This window comes from Chlorocebus sabaeus, chromosome 16 (genome assembly GCF_047675955.1).
Source record: "Chlorocebus sabaeus isolate Y175 chromosome 16, mChlSab1.0.hap1, whole genome shotgun sequence".
NCBI classification, from domain to species: Eukaryota; Metazoa; Chordata; class Mammalia; order Primates; family Cercopithecidae; genus Chlorocebus; species Chlorocebus sabaeus.
Window position 1 is genome coordinate 26412746 of NC_132919.1, and position 19959 is coordinate 26432704.

Here is a 19959-nt window from a genome sequence, read left to right on the forward strand (position 1 = left end):
TGCCCTCATCTGCTGTCTGGCTATCCAGTTCATATAGGACAGTCAAGATAAATGCTTGATGCCTTGTCTTTATTTATTCAGTTTTCAAGATAATGAAAAATATTAAAATGAACTCATAATTATATCATCATGAACTCAAGTATTTAAACATGTTTGACAGGTTTCAACCCATTACATTTTATTTATTATTATTATTATTATTAGTGAAAATCCTGCTCTCTTGCCCAGGCTGGAGTACAGTGGTGCGATCATGGCTCACTGAAGCCTCAACTTCTCAAGCTCAAGCCATCCTCCCACCTCAGCCTCGTGCGTAACTGGGACTACAGGAATGCACCATCAAGCCAGCTCTTTTTTTTTTTTTTGAGATGGAGTTTCACTCTTGTTGCGCCCAGGCTGGAGTGCAGTGGTGCAATCTTGACTCACTGCAACCTCCGCCTCCCAGGTTCATGCGATTCTCCTGCCTCAGCCTCCCGAGTAGCTGGGATTACAGGCATCCGCCACCATGCCCAGCTAATTTTTGTATTTTTAGTAGAAACCGGGTTTCACCACATTGGCCAGGCTGGTCTCCAACTCCTGACCTCAGGTGATCCGCCTGCCTCAGCCTGCCGAAGCACTGGGATTACAGACATGAGCCACCATACCTGGACCAAGCCAGCTAAATTGTTAAGGTTTTTGTAGAGATGAGGTCTCACTATTTTGCCCAGGCTGGTCTCAAACTCCTGGGCTCAAGTGATTCTCCTGCCTTGCCTCCCAAAGTTCTAGAATTACACGTATGAGCCACTGCACCTGACCCCAATCCATTACAATTATTACCCTGATGATGCTCATTAAGTCCATCTTTGGCCAGACGGAGCTTATTCAGGTTGGTTCTTTTGTCCTTTGGACATGCCCACATGCCCGGAGCCTCCTTGTTTTCTGGTTTGACAACGTGTTCCAGCCTCAGCTTGTGTATTTCCAGTTCCAGAGCTGGGCTCTACCACTTCTCCAAGAAATCCCAGTTCATTCAGCTATTTAAAAAAAAAAAAAAAAAGACTGAAATCCTGCCATTTGTGACAATATTGATGAACATGTTGAGTTTTAATGCTAATTAAAATAAGCCAGACACAGAAAGACAAATACAATATGATCTCACCTATATATGGAATCTAAAAAACTCACAAACTCATAGAAGCAGAGAGAGGAACAGTGGTTGTCAGGGGCTGGATGAGGATGGGGAGATGGGAAGATGTTTGTCAAAAAGTACAAACTTTCAGTTACAAGATGAATAGATTCTGGGAATCATGGTAAAGCATGGGAATTCTGGTAAAGTGTGGCAATTAGAGTTAATACTATTGTATTGTTTACTTGAAATTTGCTAAGAAAGCAGATTGTAAGTGTCCTCACCACACGCATACACACAAATAAATGGTAACTGTGTGGTGAAGGATGTGTTCATTTGATTGTGGTAATCATTACATAATGTATACATATATTAAATAATCACATTGTACCCGTTGAATATTACAATTTTTTTTTGAGACAGAGTCTTGCTCTGTTGTCCAGGCTAGAGTGTGGTGGCACAATCTTGGCTCACTGCAACCTCCACCTCCGGGTTCATGCGCTTCTCCTGCCTCAGCCTCCCGAGTAGCTGGGACTACAGGCATGCACCACCATGCCTGGCTAATTTTTTGTATTTTTAGTAGAGATTGAGTCTCACCATGATGGCCAGGCTGGTCTCAAACCCTTGACCCCAAGTGATCTGCACACCTCACCCTCCCAAAGTACTGGGATTACAGGCGTGAGCCACTGCACCCGGCTGAATATATGGAATTTTTATTTGTCCATTATTCCTGAATAAAGCTGGAAAAAAGAAAAAAGAAAAAAGGAAAGGAAAGGAAAAAAAGACCAGTCTGGATGCTAGGGATGTTCATTGCTATTGGTTTCAACATTGTTTCTAGGCCTTTTCAGTAAACAGAGATTTCCAAATCAAATTCAGGACTGATGGGTGTTTATTTAACCTCTTCTATATTACATCTGTACTCCTTTCTTCCACATTGTAAATTCTGGTTCTCAAGGACACAGGAGATGAAAGCATTAAATATCCCATTTATTTCAGAATATGCATTTGTTTGATCTATATTATGCAGAAGTCTCACAGAATAACAATACTGACTGCCACCACCAGTTATTACTGAAAACAGTTGATTTTTTATTTTTTTATTTTTTTTTTTTATTTTTTTTTTGCTTATGCTACCCCTTTGCTCCCCCTGCCCACTTTTCTCTGGTTTTACTATATATAGTTAGAGTATATAACCATTACATAATACACCTTCTTCCTTTTAATCCTCATTTAGTATTAGTTCTATGAAACTAAACTTCATGCTTATCACCAGTCCTTATGTCAATATCTTTCCAGTCATTTTGGTTGTCAGAGGTTTATTCTCTAGGAGATTCCTCAGGAAAGGCACATGGGCATGATATTCCCTGAGATCCTGCATGCTGATAATAGTTTGGTTATGCATTTGAAGATCAGTAGAGCTAGGTATAAAAATCTTTGGTTCACGTTTTCTTTCCTTGAGCATCTCAAATATACTATTCCATTTCCTTCTTGTGTACAGTATTGCTGTCAAAAAGTCTGATTAGGCTGGGCGCAGGGGCTAACACCTTAATCCTACCACTTTAAGAGGTGGAGGTGAGAGGATTGCTTGAGCCCAAGAACTTGAGACCAGCCTGGGCAACATAGTGAGACTCTATCTCTATAGAAATAAAAGAATAAAACAATATTGTCTGGGTGCGGTGGCTCATGCCTGTAATCCCAGCACTTTGGGAGGCCAAGGTGGGTGGATCACCTGAGGTCAGGAGTTGAAGACCAGCCTGGCCAACATGGCAAAACCCCATCTCTACTAAAAATAAAAAAATTAGCCGGGCACAGTGGCAGGCACATGTAATCCCAGCTACTTGGGAGGCTGAGGCAGGAGAATCGCTTGAGCCTGGGAGGCAGAGGTTGCAGTGAGGTAAGATCACCCCACCGCACTCTAGCCTGGGCAACAAAGTAAGACTCTGTCTCAAAAAATAAAATAAGGTCCCTTCCAAGATTGCCAAATTAGAACAGCTCCGGTCTACAGCTCCCAGCGAGATCAACGCAGAAGATGGGTGATTTCTGCATTTCAAACTGAGGTACCTGGTTCATCTCACTGGGTCTGGTTGGACAGTGGGTGCAGTGCATGGAGGGTGAGCTGAAGCAGGGTGGGGTGTTGCCTCACCTGGTAAGTGCAAGGAGTTGGGGGATTTCCCTTTTCTAGCCAACGGAAGCTGTGAGTGACTGTACCTGGAGGAACGGTACACTTCTGACCAAATACTGCACTTTTCCCACAGTCTTCGCAACCAGCAGACCAGGAGATTCCCTCCCGTGCCTGACTCGGCAGGTCCTACGCCCACAGAGCCTTGTTCATTGCTAGCGCAGCAGTCTGAGATCGACTTGGGATGCTGAAGCTTGGCAGGGGGAGGGGCATCCACCATTGCTGAGGCTTGAGTAGGCAGTTACATGCTCACAGTGTAAACAAAGGAACAGGGAAGCTTGAACAGAGCAGAGCCTGCTGCAGCTCAACAAGGCCTACTGCCTCTCTAGATTCCACATCTCGGGGCAGGACATATCTGAGCAAAAGGCAGCAGACAGCTTCTGCAGACTTAAACGTCCCTGCCTGACAGCTCTGAAGAAAGCAGTGGTTCTGCCAGCATGGCATTCAAGCTCCAATAATGGACAGACTGCCTCCTCAAGTGGGTCCCTGACCCCCATGTAGCCTGACTGGGAGACATCTCCCGGTAGGGGCCAACAAACACCTCATACAGGTGGGTGCCCCTCTGGGACAAAGCTTCCAGAGGAAGGATCAGTCAGCAATATTTGTTGTTCTGCAGCTTCCACTGGTGATACCTAGGCAAACAGGGTCTGGAGTGGACCTCCAGCAAACTCCAACAGACCTGCAGCTGAGGGGCCTGTCTGTTAGAAGGAAAACTAACAAACAGAAAGGGATAGCATCAACATCAACAGAAAAGACATCCACATCAAAACCCCATCAATAGGTCACCAACATCAAAAACCAAAGGTAGATAAAACCACAAATATGGGGAGAAACCAGAGCAGAGGCTGAAAATTCCAAAAACCAGAACACCTCTTCTCCTCCAAAGGAGCACAACTCCTCGCCAGCAAGGGAACAAACTGGACAGAGAATGAGTTTGACAAGTTGACAGAAGTAGGCTTCAGAAGGTTGGTAATAACAAACTTCTCCAAGCTAAAGGAGCATATTCTAATCCATTGCAAGGAAGCTAAAAACCTTGAAAAATGGTTAGATGAAGGGCTAACTAGAAGAACCAGTGTAGAAAAGAGCTTAAATGACCTGATGGAGCTGAAAACCACAGTACAAGAACTTCGTGAAGCATACACAAGCTTCAATAGCCAATTCAATCAAACAGAAGAAAGGATGTCAGTGATTGAAGACCAAATTAATGAAATAAAGCAAGAAGACAAGATTAGAGAAAAAAGAGGGAAAAGAAAAGAACAAAGCCTCCAAGAAATAGGGGACAATGTGAAAAGACCAAATCTACATTTGATTGGTGTACCTGAAAGTAACGGGGAGAATGGAACCAAGTTAGAAAACACCCTTCAGGATATTATCCAGAACTTCTCCAACCCAGCAAGGCAGGCCAACATTCAAATTCAGGAAATACAGAGACCACCACAAAGATACTCCTTGAGAAGGGCAACCCCAAGACACAGAACTGTCAGATTCACCAAGGTTGAAATGAAGGAAAAAATGTTAAGGGCAGCCAGAGAGAAAGGTCAGGTTACCCACAAAGGGAAGCCCATCAGGCTAACAGGGGATCTCTCAGCAGAAACCCTACAAGCCAGAAGATAGTGGGGGCCAATATTCAACATTCTTAAAGAAAAGAATTTTCAACCCAGAACTTCATATCCAGCCCAACTAAGCTTCATAAGTGAAGGAGAAATAAAATCCTTTACAGGCAAGCAAATGCTGAGAGATACTGTCACCACCAGGCCTACCTTACAAGAGCTCCTGAAGGAAGCACTAAACACGGAAAGGAAAAAGCAGTATTGGCCACTGCAAAAACATGCCAAATTGTAAAGACCATCAATGCTATGAAGAAACTGCATCAATTAATGGGTGAAATAACCAGCTAGCCTCATAATGACAGGATCAAATTCACATATAACAATATTAACCTTATTATACCAGATGTAAAGGACGAGTTGACGGGTGCTGATGAGTTGATGGGTGCAGCACAGCAACATGGCATAAGCATACATATGTAACAAACCTGCACGTTATGCACATGTACCCTAGAACTTAAAAAGTATAATAATAATAATAATAAAAGACAAATTACATAAAAAAATAAAATTTAAAAAAACATACAAAAAAAAACAATATTAACTTTAAATGTAAATGGGCTAAATGCCCCATTTAAAAGATGCAGACTGGCAAATTGGATAAAGAATCAAGACCCATCAGTGTGCTGTATTCAGGAGACCCATCTCACGTGCAAAGACACACATAGGCTCAAAATAAAGGGATGGAGGAAGATCTACCAAGCAAATGGAAAGCAAAAAACAGCAGGGGTTGCAATCCTGGTCTCTGATAAAGCAGACTTTAAATCAACAAAGATCAAAAGAGAGAAAGGCCATTACATAATGGTAAAGGGATCAATTCAACAAGAAGAGCTAACTATCCTAAATATATATGCACCTAATACAGGAGCACTCAGATTCATAAAGCAAGTTCTTAGAGACCTACAAAGAGACTTAGACTCCCACACAATAATAATGGGAGACTTTAACACCCCACTGTCAACATTAGACAGATCAACAAGACAGAAAATTAACAAGGATATCCAGGACTTGAACTCAGCTCTGGATCAAGCAGATCTAGTAGACATCTACAGAACTCTCCACCCCTAATCAACACAATATACATTCTTCTCAGCACCACATTGCACTTATTCTAAAACTGATCACATAGTTGGAAATAAAACTCTCCTCAGAAAATATAAAAGAACAGAAATCACAACAAATGTCTCTCAGACCACAGTGCAATCAAATTAGAATTCAGGATTAAGAAACTCACTCAAAACCATACAACTACATGGAAACTGAACAACCTGCTCCTGAATGACTACTGGGTGCATAACGAAATAAAGGCAGAAATAAAAATGTTCTTTGAAACTAATGAGAACAAAGACACAACGTACCAAAATCTCTGGGACACATTTAAAGCAGTGTGTAAATTTATACTACTAAATGCCCACAGGAGAAAGCAGGAAAGATCTAAAGTTGACACCCTAACATCACAATTAAAAGAACTAGAGAAGCAAGACCAAACACATTCAAAAGCTAGCAGAAGGCAAGAAGTAACTAAGATCAGAGCAGAACTGAAGGAGACAGAGACACAAAAAGCCCTTCAAAAAAATCAATGAATCCAGGAGCTGGTTTTCTGAAAAGATCAACAAAATAGATAAACTGCTAGCAAGACTAATAAAGAAGAAAAGAGAGAAGAATCAAATAGAGACAATAAAAAGTGATAAAGGGGATATCACCACCGACCCCACAGAAATACAAACTACAATCAGAGAATACTATAAACACTCTACGCAAATAAACTAGGAAATCTAGAAGAAATGGATAAATTCCTGGACGCATACACCTTCCCAAGACTAAACCAGGAAGAAATTGAATCTCTGAAGAGACCAATAATGAGTTGATGGGTGCAGCAAACCAACACGACACATGTATACCTATGTAACAAACCTGCACATTGTGCACATGTACCCTAGAACTTAAAGTATAAAAATAATAATTTTTATAAAATAAAAATAAATAAATAAAACAATATTAAAATTAGCTGGATGTGGTGACTTGCCCCTGTAGTCCCAGCTACTCGGGATGTCCCTGTCCTCTCACACACACACCCAAAAAAAAAACAAAAGCGACGGTAATATAACTTTGTAGAGACAGGGTTTCTCTCTGTTGCCAGGCTGGAGGGCAGAGACACGTTCACAGCTCACTGCAAGCTTGATCTCCTCCACTCAAGCAATCCTCCCACCACAGCGTTCTGAGTAGTGGGACTACCAGTGCATGCCATCACATTCAGCTATTTTTTGTATTTTTTTTCTATTTTGACCATCCATGTCAGAATTTTTTTTTTTTTTTTTTTTGTATTTTTGGTAGAAATAGGGTCTCTCTATGTTGCCCAGGCTAGTCTTGAACTCCTGGGCTCAAGCAGTCCACCCACCTCAGCCTCCCAAAGTGCTGGGATTACAGGCATGAGCCACTGTGCCTGGCCAGGGCTATATTTCTAATAATAGTTTTGTATGGGATTTGATCGTAATACTTTTACTGTGCTGATTTTTACGTGAAACAAATTTTCCTAAATTTTCAGAAGGAGGCTTCATCAGAGAATTTTTCTAACTTCATGGATCTCTTCCTTTTATTGTTTTCATGAAGTGTGAAAATGACGGTGGCTTTGGTTTGAGCTTTTTCTGGCTCTGTTCCTCTCCCCCTTTTATCTGAATCTCTCTCTCCCCTTTTTCTTGTCTGTGCTGCTTAATTTTGATCCTGCTCTTAGTGGTTTATCCCCAGCGTGGGTTCAGTACCGCAAGGGAGCCCTGGCAGGTCGGTGCTGAGAGCTCAGGAGACAAACACTTCTCCAGGCCCTTTAGACTTGAACAAGGGCATTGGTGCCCTTGCCCTTACCTGCTATTGTGATGGCTGTTTCAGCAGCTGTGTGCCACCCAAAAAATGCCCATCACACTTTCCAGGGAACACCTGTTGGCTACATCTCAAGTCATACAAATCAGAGGCAAACTGAAGTGTGTATACCCCTGCATTCATCAGTCATTGGTTAAAGCTGCCCCTGGGGAATGGGGAAGTCCCAGGCATTTCCAGAGTGATGCAAACAAATTGGTCCTGGCAGTCTGAGGGCACTCCTGTGACTAAAAGTTTCCTTCATTCACATGGTCAAGAATGGCTCATTTTTTGTACAGCATGGTGACTATAGTTAATAATACTGTATTGTATACTTGAAATCTGCTTAGAGAGTAGATCTTAAGGGTTCTCACATGAGAAAAGGTAACAATGTGAAGTGATGGATGTGTTCATTGGATTGTAGTAACCATTTAACAATGTGTACATATATCAAATCTTCACACTGTACACTTTAAGTATATACAATTTTATTAGTTAATGATACCTCAGTAAAGCTCAAAAATGGCTCATTTTTACATTTCCATTTGGCATTGCGTTAAGTAAGGGTCATGGAAGGGGGAAAATAGAGGAGTGAGAGGGTACCCCCATTCCTTCTAATAGCACATTTTGGGAGTGGCACACATCACTCTTGCTCACATCCATTGGCCAGAACTTAGTCACAAGAAGCCACTCAGCTGCAAGGGAGACTGGGAAATGCAGTTTTTAGCTGGGAAGCCGCATGCTCAGCTAAATTCTATTACAAGGGAAGAAGGGGAAAATAGATACTGGGGAATACCTGGCAGTCTCTTTCACTAAGAATGATGGGAAAGAGTGAAAGGAAAAGATGTGTGAGGTAGGGCAAAAGGCTCCCACTTCCAGGAAGGGGGTTGAGGAGGAGGAGGCTGTATGCTGAGGTGAAGCCATACAGCCTTCATTGTGGTAAGGGACAGGTAAGCAGAGAAGACAGAAACTGGGTGACATGAGGGTTGGGGAAAATGGAGCAAAACAGAGGCCAAGTGCCTTCTAGCTAGGGATGGCCACATGACTACATTCTGGCCAATCGGATAGGAGTACAAGAAGCAATGCAGTTTCCTCGCCAAACTTTTCTTCTTCTTCTTTTTTTTTTTTTCTTCTTTTGAGACGGAGTCTCGCTCTGTCACCCAGGCTGCAGTCCAGTGGTGCAATCTCAGCTCACGGCAACCTCCACCTCCCAGGTTCAAGCAATTCCCCTGTCTCAGCCTCCTGAGTAGCTGGGATTACAAGCAAGTGCCACCACGCCTGGCTAATTTTTGTATTTTTTGTAGACAGGATTTCACCATGTTGATCAGACTGGTCTGGAACTCCTGACCACATGATCTGCCTGCCTTGGCCTCCCAAAGTGCTGGAATTACAGGTGTGAGCCACTGCACCTGGCCTCTTTTTTTTCTTTCTTTCTTTGATTTCCAATTTTTAAGTTCAGGGGTACATGTACAGGATGTGCAGGTTTGTTACATAGGTAAATGTGTGCCATGGTGGTCTGCTGCACAAATCATCCCATCACATAGGTATTCTGCCCAACATCCATTAGCTATTCTTCCTGATACTCTCCTTCCTCCCCGACTTCTTTGTTTTGTTTTGAGATGCGGTTTTGCTCTGTTGCCCAGGCTGGAGTGCAGTGGCACAATCTCAATTCACCGCAGCCCTGACCTCTCAGGTTCAGGTGATCCTCCCACCTCAGCCTCCCAAGTAGCTGTGACTACAGGCACACACCACCATACCAGGCTAATTTATTTTTCGTTTTGGTAGAAACAGGGTCTTGCTAGGTTGCCCAGACTGGTCTCAAATTCCTGGGCTCAAGTGGTCCCCCCGCCGCAGCCTCCCAAAGTGCTGGGATTACAGGTGTGGGCCAGGAACCTGTCCTTCACCACACCACACTCTTCAAGGGCAAAATTGCTCTCTCCTTCCTTGCTTCTCATCCCTGTGCCTGGAATATGAATGTGGGGTAATGAACATTCTTTTTTTTTTTTTTTGAGATGGAGTCTCTCTCTGTCATCCAGGCTGGAGAGCAGTGGCACGACCTCGGTTCACTGCAACCTCCGCCACCCGGTTTCAAGCGATTCTTCTGCCTCAGCCTCCCGAAGAGCTGGGACTACAGACAAGCGCCACCATGCCCGGCTAATTTTTGTGTTTTTAGTAGAGACAGGGTTTCACAATATTGGCCAGGCTGGTCTCAAACTCCTGACCTCGTGATCTGCCCGCCTCAGCCTCCCAAAGTGTTGGGATTACAGGCGTAAGCCACCATGCCAGGCCCAGTAATGAACATTCTTAAACTATGTGGATGGGTGCACAATCTTGGAATAGACAGACAGTGCTTGGGCTCCTTGTAGATCAGAGGCACCCTACCTCCCAGCTGCCAGCTTGGACCCTTACATGAGAGAGAAATAAATATCTATGGTATTTAAGTTACTGTTATTTGGTCTCTATTAAGGCAGGTACACCAATATTTTAACTAACATGTTCACTTGTTGACTGATCGATTCAATAACCTAAGAGCCACCACGTACCAGCACCACATCAGATACCAGGAGCCACAAAGACAAAAGTCCACAGGGGCCTGGTGAATCAGGGAGCTGACCATGTCTGAACCAGGTCAGAACTGCTTCTCCTTGAATCCATACCTCTTTCAGGACTTGAGCTTCTGCAACAGCAGCACAAGCCTCTTGAGACTGTTGAGCCCTAGAAAAAGTTTTGGATTCAGACTGGGAACAGGGGCACTTGTGTGGAGGGGATGTGCACAGAGCTTCTGGGGACTGGAGCCCAGGGCCCCTCACAGTATCTGATTTCAGGCTTCACAACACACACCAGCATTTGATTTATATCGGTTTTTAAAAATTCTTCGGTTGTTCTTTAAGCCATTAAATAGAAATACCCTGGCCAGGCATGGTGGCTCACGCCTGTAATCCCAGCACTTTGGGAGGCCGAGGTGGGCAGATCACCTGAGGTCAGGAGTTTGAGACCATCCTGACCAACATGGAGAAACCCTGTCTCTACTAAAAATACAAAATTAGCTGGGCGTGTTGGTGCATGCCTGTAATCCCAGCTACTCGGGAGGCTGAGGCAGGAGAATCACTTGAACCCAGGAGGCAGAGGTTGCGGTGAGCCGAGATCGCACCATTGCACTCCAGCCTGGGCCACAAGAGCGAAACTCCATCTCAAAAAGAAAAAAACAAAAAAGAAATACCCTATAAAACATTCAAACTATATTGGAAATATATACAATACTGGAAAAGCCCTTGTTTTGATACAAGCAGGTCTGAGTCATTGACCAGTCTTTTGAAAAAGTCAGTTCAAGTGGGCAATCATAAAAACAGACATGTATACAAAATTCATATTCAGGCACTAGTTTTTCTTTGGGTATCTTGACTCAAATCCCCCTTTGACTTTCTTGCATAAATCACACCCACAATCCTGTAATTAATCACCTATTATTTTCAATTTATTTAAACTTAAAGATACTTGTGAAGCAATCTGATGTAGAACACTTCTAGATTTTTAGGATTTTCCCTGAATAGTTTATCCTTCACATCTAATTCAACATGTCAGCAAATCTTTGTGTATTACTTCCAAAGCATTTAATGTCATTTGCAAGGAAACAATTCTTTATACACTCATATCTCATCAGTTTATGTAATATTTAATTCCACTATATGATTACAATGACAATACACCTGGCATAAACAGGCTAGGGACACACCCAATCAACTCTTGGTAAACAGACTACTCAACCCAGGGCAGAGGTAGCTGAGTTCTTGCTTTTCTAGACCAGGGGTTGGCAAACTATGGCCCTGTGGGCCTGTTTTTATACATCCTGTGGGTTAAAAATGTCTTTTAGGGGCTGGGTGCGGTGGCTCACACCTGTAATCCCAGCACTTTGGGAAGTCAAGGCAGGCAGATCGCTTGAAGTCAGGAGTTCGAGGCCAGCCTGGCCAACATGGTGAAACCCCGTCTCTACAAAAATACAAAAATTAACCAAGCATGGTGGGGTGCACCCATAGTCCCAGCTACTTAGGAGGTTGAGACAGGAGAATCCCTCGAACCCAGGAAGGGGAGGTTGCAGTGAACTGAGATCACACCACTGCACTCCTGCCTGGGCGACAGAGTGAGATTGTCTGGAAAAAAAAAAAAAAAAAAAAAAAAAAATGCCTTTTAGGCCAGGCACAGTGGCTCATGGCTATAATCTCAGCATTTTGGGTGGCTGAGGCCAGAGGATCCCTTGAGCTCAATAATAATAAAATAATGGCTTTTTAAAGTGGTTGAATCTGTAAGTGGTTGAAAAAAACTTTAAAAAAAATTTATGCCATGAAAATTATATGAAATTCAAACTTTAATGTCTGTAAGTAAAGATTTACTGAAGCACTACCACGTCCATTCTTTTTTTTGGTGTATTCAGTGGCTGCTTTCAAGCTACCATGGCTGAGCCTAACAGTGTCAACAAAGACTGTCTGGAGCACAGAGCCTAAAATATTTACTATCTGGCCCTTTACAGAAAGAGTTTGCCTACCTCTGTTCTAGAGCGAAGCCTGAGCCTTGGGCGCGCACCATGCCACAGGTATCTGTTACTGCGTTTTGCAGAAGCTTCAGGTAAGAGGGAGGGCTCCTAGGAGAACGCCTACCACAAAAAGTGAAAATTCCTTCCTTCTTGGCATCACTGTTTCCCAAACCTATTTCCCACTCTTCCCAAGGTAGCTTCATGGTTTGCTTCGTCACCTCCTTCCTGAGCTCAAGTGACCCTCCCACCTTGGTCTACCAGAGCACTGGGATTACAGACATGAGCCACTATACCCGGCTCTGATTTTTCTCTATAGCACTTATCAGACATATTCCATGCTTATTTATTTGTTTATTTATTTATTTGAGACAGAATCTCACTTTGTCACCCAGGCTGGAATGCAGTGGCACCATCTCAGCTCACTGCAACCTCTGCCTCCCAGGTTCAAGCAATTCTGCCTCAGCCTCCTGAGTAGCCGGGATCACAGGTGTGAGACACCACACTTGGCTACTTTTTGTATTTTAGTAGAGACGGGATTTCACCATGTTGGTTAGGCTGGTCTCGAACTCCCGACCTCGGGTGATCCACCTGCCTCAGCCTCCCAAAGTGCTGGGATTATAGGCGTGAGCCACCGCGCCCAGCCTCCATGCTTATTGATTTCTTTTCTATTTCTATGTCACTAGAATGTGAGCTCTATGAGGGCAAGGGTTTTGTTTTGCCTGTTTGTTCACTGCCCTATCCCAGTCCCTAGATGAGTGCCTGGCACACAGCAGAGACTTCCTAAGTGCTTGTTGAATGAGGATGGAATTACTCTTGCTGTATAACAACCTGCTGTCTGCAGGACCCTGGGCCTGAGGAAATGCCTGCAGGTGGAAGGGCAGTGGGCCAGTGCTGCACAGTGCACAATGATCAGAGAGGCCTTATGTGTGGGGAGTGGGTACGGGCAGGTGGGTGATGGGGTGCAGAATTCTAAACCTCTAGGGATGAATGGCAGAGGCCACACCCTCTTGATGAGTGGCCCTTGAGCCCACCAGACAAGGGGAATTGTTGGCTGGGGTCCAGGTCCATGGTCTCCCTGACTTAGGGTGGCCTTGCCCGGTGCTCTGAGAATGGGGCCAAGGAAGTCTTAGTGATTCTGTCCCTTACCCTTCAAGGACAAGTTGGAGGCAGGCCCTGGTCTCAAACATCTACAAAAACAATTGTTTCTGAACTTTCTGCCCAGACACGTCTCATGGCCACTGAGTCATGCATCAATGATGGGTGTGGGTGTGTGGATGGAGGTAGCCAAGCCCATTGATAGAGGGCTGAGACATACTCCTCGCTAATCAGCAAGTTAACAAGCTCTCCGATGAGGAGGCGGTGATTAATGAACCAATCGGCTTGCCCTATAATTGGGGAGTTAAATTGGAGGATGGGGGTATGATGGATAGGGAGAGCTTGGAGGGATGTGTGAGGCTGGCTTCTGGTCCACACTGAGACTACCCAGGCACCCATTTACTTTGGCTATAAATGAGGAAGTGACTTCTTCAGAGGTTGTAGCCTAAATTCAAGCCATCCCATACCCTTTAGCTTCTATAATGTCTCTCCTCTCTTCCCATCTGTCCTTGGACCCCATATTCCCCAAAGACATGACGGAGTTCCAGGGATGTCAGATTCCCTGTGGGCATCTCACAGGCTCCATCTCTCTGCCCAGAATCAGTGCACTAGAAACCCCCTATCACCACCATGGTTAGTGCCGCAGGGTCAGAAGAGCAAACAGCCCCCTACTCTCTGGTATCCTTGCCCCTGTTAGCCTGCAGGGTCCTTCTGTGGGCCCTGACTCCTGGGATCACAGATGTCCTAACCAGCTCCCACTGCCCCCTCCATCCTAGGCTGCACACCTGTCTTTTGTCTTTCCATGGAGGAATGGAATTCTTTGATTTCTGCTGTCACCCTCCAAACAGGACAACAGCTGTCTCTCTGTTTGTCTCTCTGTATCTATGTTCTGGGAACCCCTCAGATTGAGGATCCCCCATGGTACGGCCATGTCTCTCCTTTGAGACGGGTTCTTGAAGGACAGGGCTGTGCCTTACCCCCTGGATGAGGAGTCCCTGAGAAGAATGATTTTTCTCCTTCCTCCAAAGGTAGGATCTATATCCCCTGTCCTGGTGTCCTCTTCCACCTCCATGCTCAGCAGGGCACCCTGGTGTTTCCTAGGAGGTGGAGTCCCATGGGGCCTGACTGACTGATAAGGAGCCATTTGCAGAGAATGCCCATGATTGAACCCATAAAAGGGTGACTGAGAGAGCCCTGAACTCTCCCCCTCAGGAGAGCTCTAAAAATAGCACCCACAGCCATCTGTCCTGGGGCTGGAGGGGCTGGCTCAGAACCAGCGACCTGGACAAGTTGGCCCCTTCAGCCCCCATAGGCTGATGGGACATCTGGAAGTATTGGAAGTCTGGCCAGGCCAGGGAGAGGAAGCTGGAAGGGCTTTATGGAGAGACCTTCCCACAGCCCTCTCTCCTACCGGGCAGGTGGGTTTGAGGGGCTTGGCAGTCTGGAGGCCCTTCCCCTACTCAGCCTCCCGTAGTGGGTGGTGGGCCCCAGACATAGCCTTCGGGTCCCAGCTCCCAGGCCTGCCTCCGGCACCACATGGCTACTCCAGGTGCTGAGCCTTTTTGCCCCTCACAATTGAGAGGTCCTCTTCCTGGGGTCTGCCTCACCCTCCTTTTCCTGTTTGAATCATGGGTGACTTTGGCTGCTCCATCAGGGATTCAGTTTCCTCATCTGGAAAATGGAGATAAACTCAGCTCATTGTTTTGTGATGTCTGAAATTATGTGCTACCTAGTGCACAGTAGGTGCTTAATAAACATGAGTCCTTTCCTTCAAAGGATCTGGGCTTCAGAGGCCAGTGGAGACTGCCATGGGCTGGGGACAGTGGCATGTGCTTGGGAAGCCTTGGCATCACTCAGGCCCAGAAGACACCAGTACCCTGATTGACACCTGCATAGGGGTGGGGACATTGCCTGGGGAGGGGGCTCTATGCCACACATGGCTGGACCGGGGTCTTTGTGTGCCAGGCTGGATACACAGGCAGCCGACTCAGCTGCTTCTGGTGGGGGGACTGGCTTCTGCCTCCTCCTGCCTCTTTCCCCAACTCTTTAATGGAGAGAGAACATAATGGAGTGTTCAGAGAGGTCTCTCCCCCAGGATACCATAAACTGCAGGTCAGGAGCCAAGGTCAGGTGCTCCCACCCCTGCCTCCAGGAGAAAGACTTTTCCCCCAGAGGTCCTGTCACTCCTAAGCCCTTCTCCAAGGTATTACTGAGCAGAAGCTGAAAATGATTGTGTTTTGGAAAGAGTGGTCACAGATCCCACAGGCTGGAGGAAATGTGTCCACCCTCCCATCCTCCACTCCCACCCACGAACAGGCTAAGGAAGACAGAATCTCATCCCTGGTCCTAGGGGCTGCCCCAGGAGTCTAGGTCCAAACACTTCACTTCCTCAGGAGGCTAGACCTGCCACCTGGGGGCGCGGGGCAGGGGGGGCTGTGGGCTGAACACAGGATTCAGGCTAGGTACCCCATCCAGTGGGACCCCAAATTTGAGCATGGCAGCTGCCCCCTGAGCTCCTGTGAGGTGGAGACGTCACACACTGGCTGGGTGTAAGCTCAGGGATCTGGCGGGGGTGGAAGGAGGAAGAAGGGCTCACCCCCTGCTGGCTCTCCCTCCCCGTGGGACTCCTTTTCCTTTCCAGGAGGGGATATAAGCCCGGAAAGGAAAGCCCTGAGCAGAAGAGGCCTCAGCTTGACCTGACCCAGTGCAGCCCTTGAAACTTCCCTCGCCTTCTACCTCCTGCTCATCTGCTTCATAAGCTGTCGCTGTGAGCGGCTGGGGGCTCAAGCATGGTCTGGTACCAGGAAATCCAGGCTGTTTTGTGGGGAAACTGAGGCTGGAATGGTGGAAGCTGGGGGTGAGTGGTGGGAAACTGGACTGGAGGGGGCCATTGGAGGTGGGAAGGAGGCCCGCGAGTCCCCGGGAGTCCCGTTGCCAGCACAACCCTCTTCTCTAATTTACCTCTCTGGCAGCAGCGGTGCGGGGGCGGTTTATGTCAAGCAGGGCTTATGTCTCTCTGACAGATTAGGAAACTGAGGCAGAAGACGGTGCAGTGCCGGAGAACACACGGCAAGCTGGTTGCTGAACCTTGGTCCGCTACCAGCCCCAGGGAGAGCGCCGGAGCGCGGCCCCGACGGCAGCCGCAGCCTCCTGCGGTGGAGGATCGAGGTTCGGAACGACCCACACCCCAACGTCACCTTCCCAGATGGTGTCGGTGCGCAGGTCGTGGCCTACCATGGCCACAGTGCTTTTGGCCCTGCTCGTCTACCTGGGGGCGCTGGTCGAGGCCCACCCCATCAAACCCGAGGCTCCCGGCGAAGACGCCTCCCTGGAGGAGCTGAGCCGCTACTACGCCTCCCTGAGCCACTACCTCAACCTGGTCACCCGGCCGTGGTGAGTGCAGGCGCGGGGTGGGCCGAGCGGGACCCCTGGGGCTCTCCCCCTGCGGCCACTCTCCACCGGGGGCGTGGTCAGATTTGACCACGCCCTTCCAGGCCCCGCCCCCAGGCATGGGAAGACAGCCCGGACACACGCCTCTCCAAAACGTTCTTCCCAGACGGCGAGGACCGCCCGGGCAGGTCGCAGTAAAAGCGCCCCCGTCAAGTCACATAACATCCTGCCTCCGAGAGTGCGGTCTGGCCCCACCCTGGCACATCACTTACGACGTCTCCCAGGCTCGCCTCCCCAGATCGGATTCCTTTCCCTTCACTCCCGCAGGCCGGAGGCGCAGACCTGTGGTGAGGACCCCCGAGGCCTCCTGGGAGATCTGCAGACCACGCCCACCTCATTTGCATGTTCACTCCCGACCCCGGAAACCCGGATTCCGCCTCCCGACGGCATCTAGGCAGGGATCGGGGACCGCAGTCCTGCGTCTCGGTGCGCTCGCCTCTTGAGCTGCAGGGCTGTGTGTGGTCCTTCCCTGGTCCCAAAATAAAGAGCGAATTCCACAGAAACGGAATGTGTGCCTTTGTATTTCCTTTCCTTTCCCTTCGTGGAGGTCTCGTGGAAGTGGAGGGTGGAGGCGTGGGGGCCAGAGGAGCGAAAACCGACTCGGACAGAGGCGGGGGCGGGGGCGGGGGTTCCCTCTGCTGGGAGCCCAAGGAAGACTCGACCACCCAGCCTGGGGCTGGACAGCGCCCAGACCAGGGACTGCTGTGGAAGGAACTCTAGTTGAGTTGGGGCAGGGGTGGATGGGGTTCTGGAAGAAGGGGCAGGGAGCGTGGACAGGAGCCTGCTAGGCAGATTAGCAGAGTAGATGGGGACACGGCTGTCCCTCCCGCACCCAACCCCGTGAAACCAAGGACAGCCTGGGCCGGGCCGGGCACCAAGACCTCGGGGCGCTTCCCTAGGAGCTGTATTAGTAGCGCCCAGGACTGGAATGGCTGGCGGTGGCGTGGTTCAAGATGGGGCTGTGGAGGAAGAGCCGGGTGTGTGTGTGTGTGTGTGTGTGTGTGTGTGTGTGTGTGTGTGCGCTGGCGGGAGAGGCAGGTAATTTCTACCGTCTCCCTTCCCCGAGCAGAGCAGCAATGGGGAATGTGGAGGCTGCCCGATCGCTAAAAAATCGCCCTGTCTCATCTCGTTGAATTCACACTCAGTGGATAAGACACGAACTGTGCTTTCCTAGTGACAAGGCCATAGGGACACCCTCCCATGTACCGCCCCCACCTCCCCTGGACTAGATACTGAAACCTAAAGGCGCTGTGGATGTTTAAACTCACCCTTCTGCACCGATTCCAGAGTCTGCCTATAGGGTGATCTTCCCTGACATCCACCCTTCCCTGCCCCTTTCCTCCAAGAAGCTTGCCTTGATTGCCCAATTGCACTCTTCCTGCCTCTCTGGCTGCCCAGCTCTCAGGGCCTCTGCTCTATTCACTGAGAGTTTTGTCTATGTCTCTGTGTCCTGTCTCCCTCCCGGGGCCTCAGGAAGGAAAGGCCTATGTCTCCTTCCTCACATGCAGCCTCCTGTATCTATGGGATGTCTCCTGGGCTTCTAGTTCAGCAAGACCTACCCAAATCTGGCAGGGGACTAGGAGATGAGGGGGAGAATCAGGTTGAGGCCAAAGCCTTTGACCCAGAGAGGGTAAAAAGGACAGGAAGACTGCAGGCATCCCTGCGTGGACCAGGGTTTTGAAGTACTGTTTGCAGTTCCATGGCTCTGGAAGAACAGAAGACTCTAAAGCTGACTCTGCCGTAGCTGCAGAGTAGATCCCTGCTTGGACACAGGTCCCCAGGGGGCCACAGGGCTCTGACACCCACCCTTCCCTGTGCTGCCCTCCAGCCTCCCTGGAGGTAGAGCTGAAAGGGTGAGGCTGAGGAGGCAGGTGTAGGTCAGTGGTTGTGTGGATTCTGATGCTCCATGCCTTTGCCCATGCCACTCTCCCTGCTTGCAGAGACCCCTTTCCCTCTCTTCAGCCTGGAAGATACTCTTAGGATAGTGGTCACCTCCTCCCGGAAGCCTTGCCTGATTTCCTGGGGAGGGAGTTAGTTTCTCTGGCTGCCTCTCCCCACTCATTGTCTTAGACCCACTTTCCATCCCATTTTGCTGCCTGTCTTCTCTCCTGCGATAGTACAGGTGGGATGGGAGCACACAGTGGCTACCCGGAGCTTCGGCTCATTGTGTGGGTGGGGAGTGGGATGATGTGTCTGTGTGTTGGTGTCCGTGATCCCCTATCTATTGGTCTGCCTGGGAGAGCTGTATTCAGTTTAAGGTGGATGAAAGAGAGACCTGGTATGAATTACGCATCACCGCAGACAATTTCTGCGCAGCTTGACGTGTCTCATTGACCATCAGTGACATGGGTCCTCCTCATGTTCATTTTGAGGAGTGTGGAGCAGTTTAGGGTAATAATATTAATAACTACTATTAGTATAATAATGAAATAGCAATAACTACCTTTCCAAAAAGCACTTATTTATGTGCTAGACACTGAGCTGTTCATTTTACATATACGATATTACTAGGCTATTGATTTGGTTTAAAAAAAAAAAAACAGATGCAATTAACAGTGACTTAAACAGGATGGAAATTTATTTCTCTTACCTGAAATGCAAGTGACCTCTGGGGAGCTGGCAGCTCTGCTCTATGAAGGCATCCAAGAGCCCAGGCTCCTCATTTGTGGCTTCACCATGCCCTCATCTATGTCATTTACAGGACTGAAGACAGCTCGCCATGATCTCATCTGTGTTCCAGCCAGTGGCAAGTGGGAGAAGGGAGAGGGCAGGTGCTCCGGTTCCTATGTTGTATAATAAGTTACCCTAAAACTTGGCAGCCTCAAACAACCATTGTATGTCACTCATGAGTTTGTGGGTCAGGAACAGGAAGCGCTCACCTCAGCAGTTCTCACTTTGAGTCTCACATGCGAATACAATCAGAGGTTGGCAGATCTGCAGTTATCTAAATGATCCACTGGGCTGATGCCTGAGAAGGCTCACTCCCATGCTGGTGCTGGTTGTTGAGTTCAGCCATGGCTGCTGACCATCGTACCTACATGTGGGTTCTCCAGCATGATATTCTTGGGGTAGTTGGATTTACATGATAACTGGCTTCCTGTTATTTCCAGAGAATTGGATGAAGGTGGCATTGCTATTTAGTTTGCTAGGG

At 47.7% G+C, this 19959-nt stretch overlaps 1 protein-coding gene across 1 annotated transcript; it reads left to right on the top strand.

Moving 5' to 3' along the window:
- The first annotated feature begins 14949 nt into the window (after window positions 1-14949).
- LOC119621925 (putative peptide YY-3) lies at window positions 14950-17298 on the top strand. Its single transcript, XM_073005547.1, has 3 exons — window positions 14950-16215; window positions 16382-16751; window positions 17076-17298. Exons 2-3 carry the CDS (start codon window positions 16564-16566, stop codon window positions 17200-17202), a joined length of 315 nt encoding a protein of 104 aa, XP_072861648.1. The 5' UTR covers window positions 14950-16215; window positions 16382-16563; the 3' UTR covers window positions 17203-17298.
- Window positions 17299-19959: the final 2661 nt, after the last annotated feature.

Bases quoted from the DNA above. Each gene is read 5' to 3' on its own strand.
- LOC119621925 (XM_073005547.1), top strand. From the start codon at position 16,564: ATGGTGTCGGTGCGCAGGTCGTGGCCTACCATGGCCACAGTGCTTTTG. The intron at 16,752-17,075 runs GTGAGTGCAGGC...TCACTCCCGCAG, and splicing joins AACCTGGTCACCCGGCCGTG to GCCGGAGGCGCAGACCTGTG.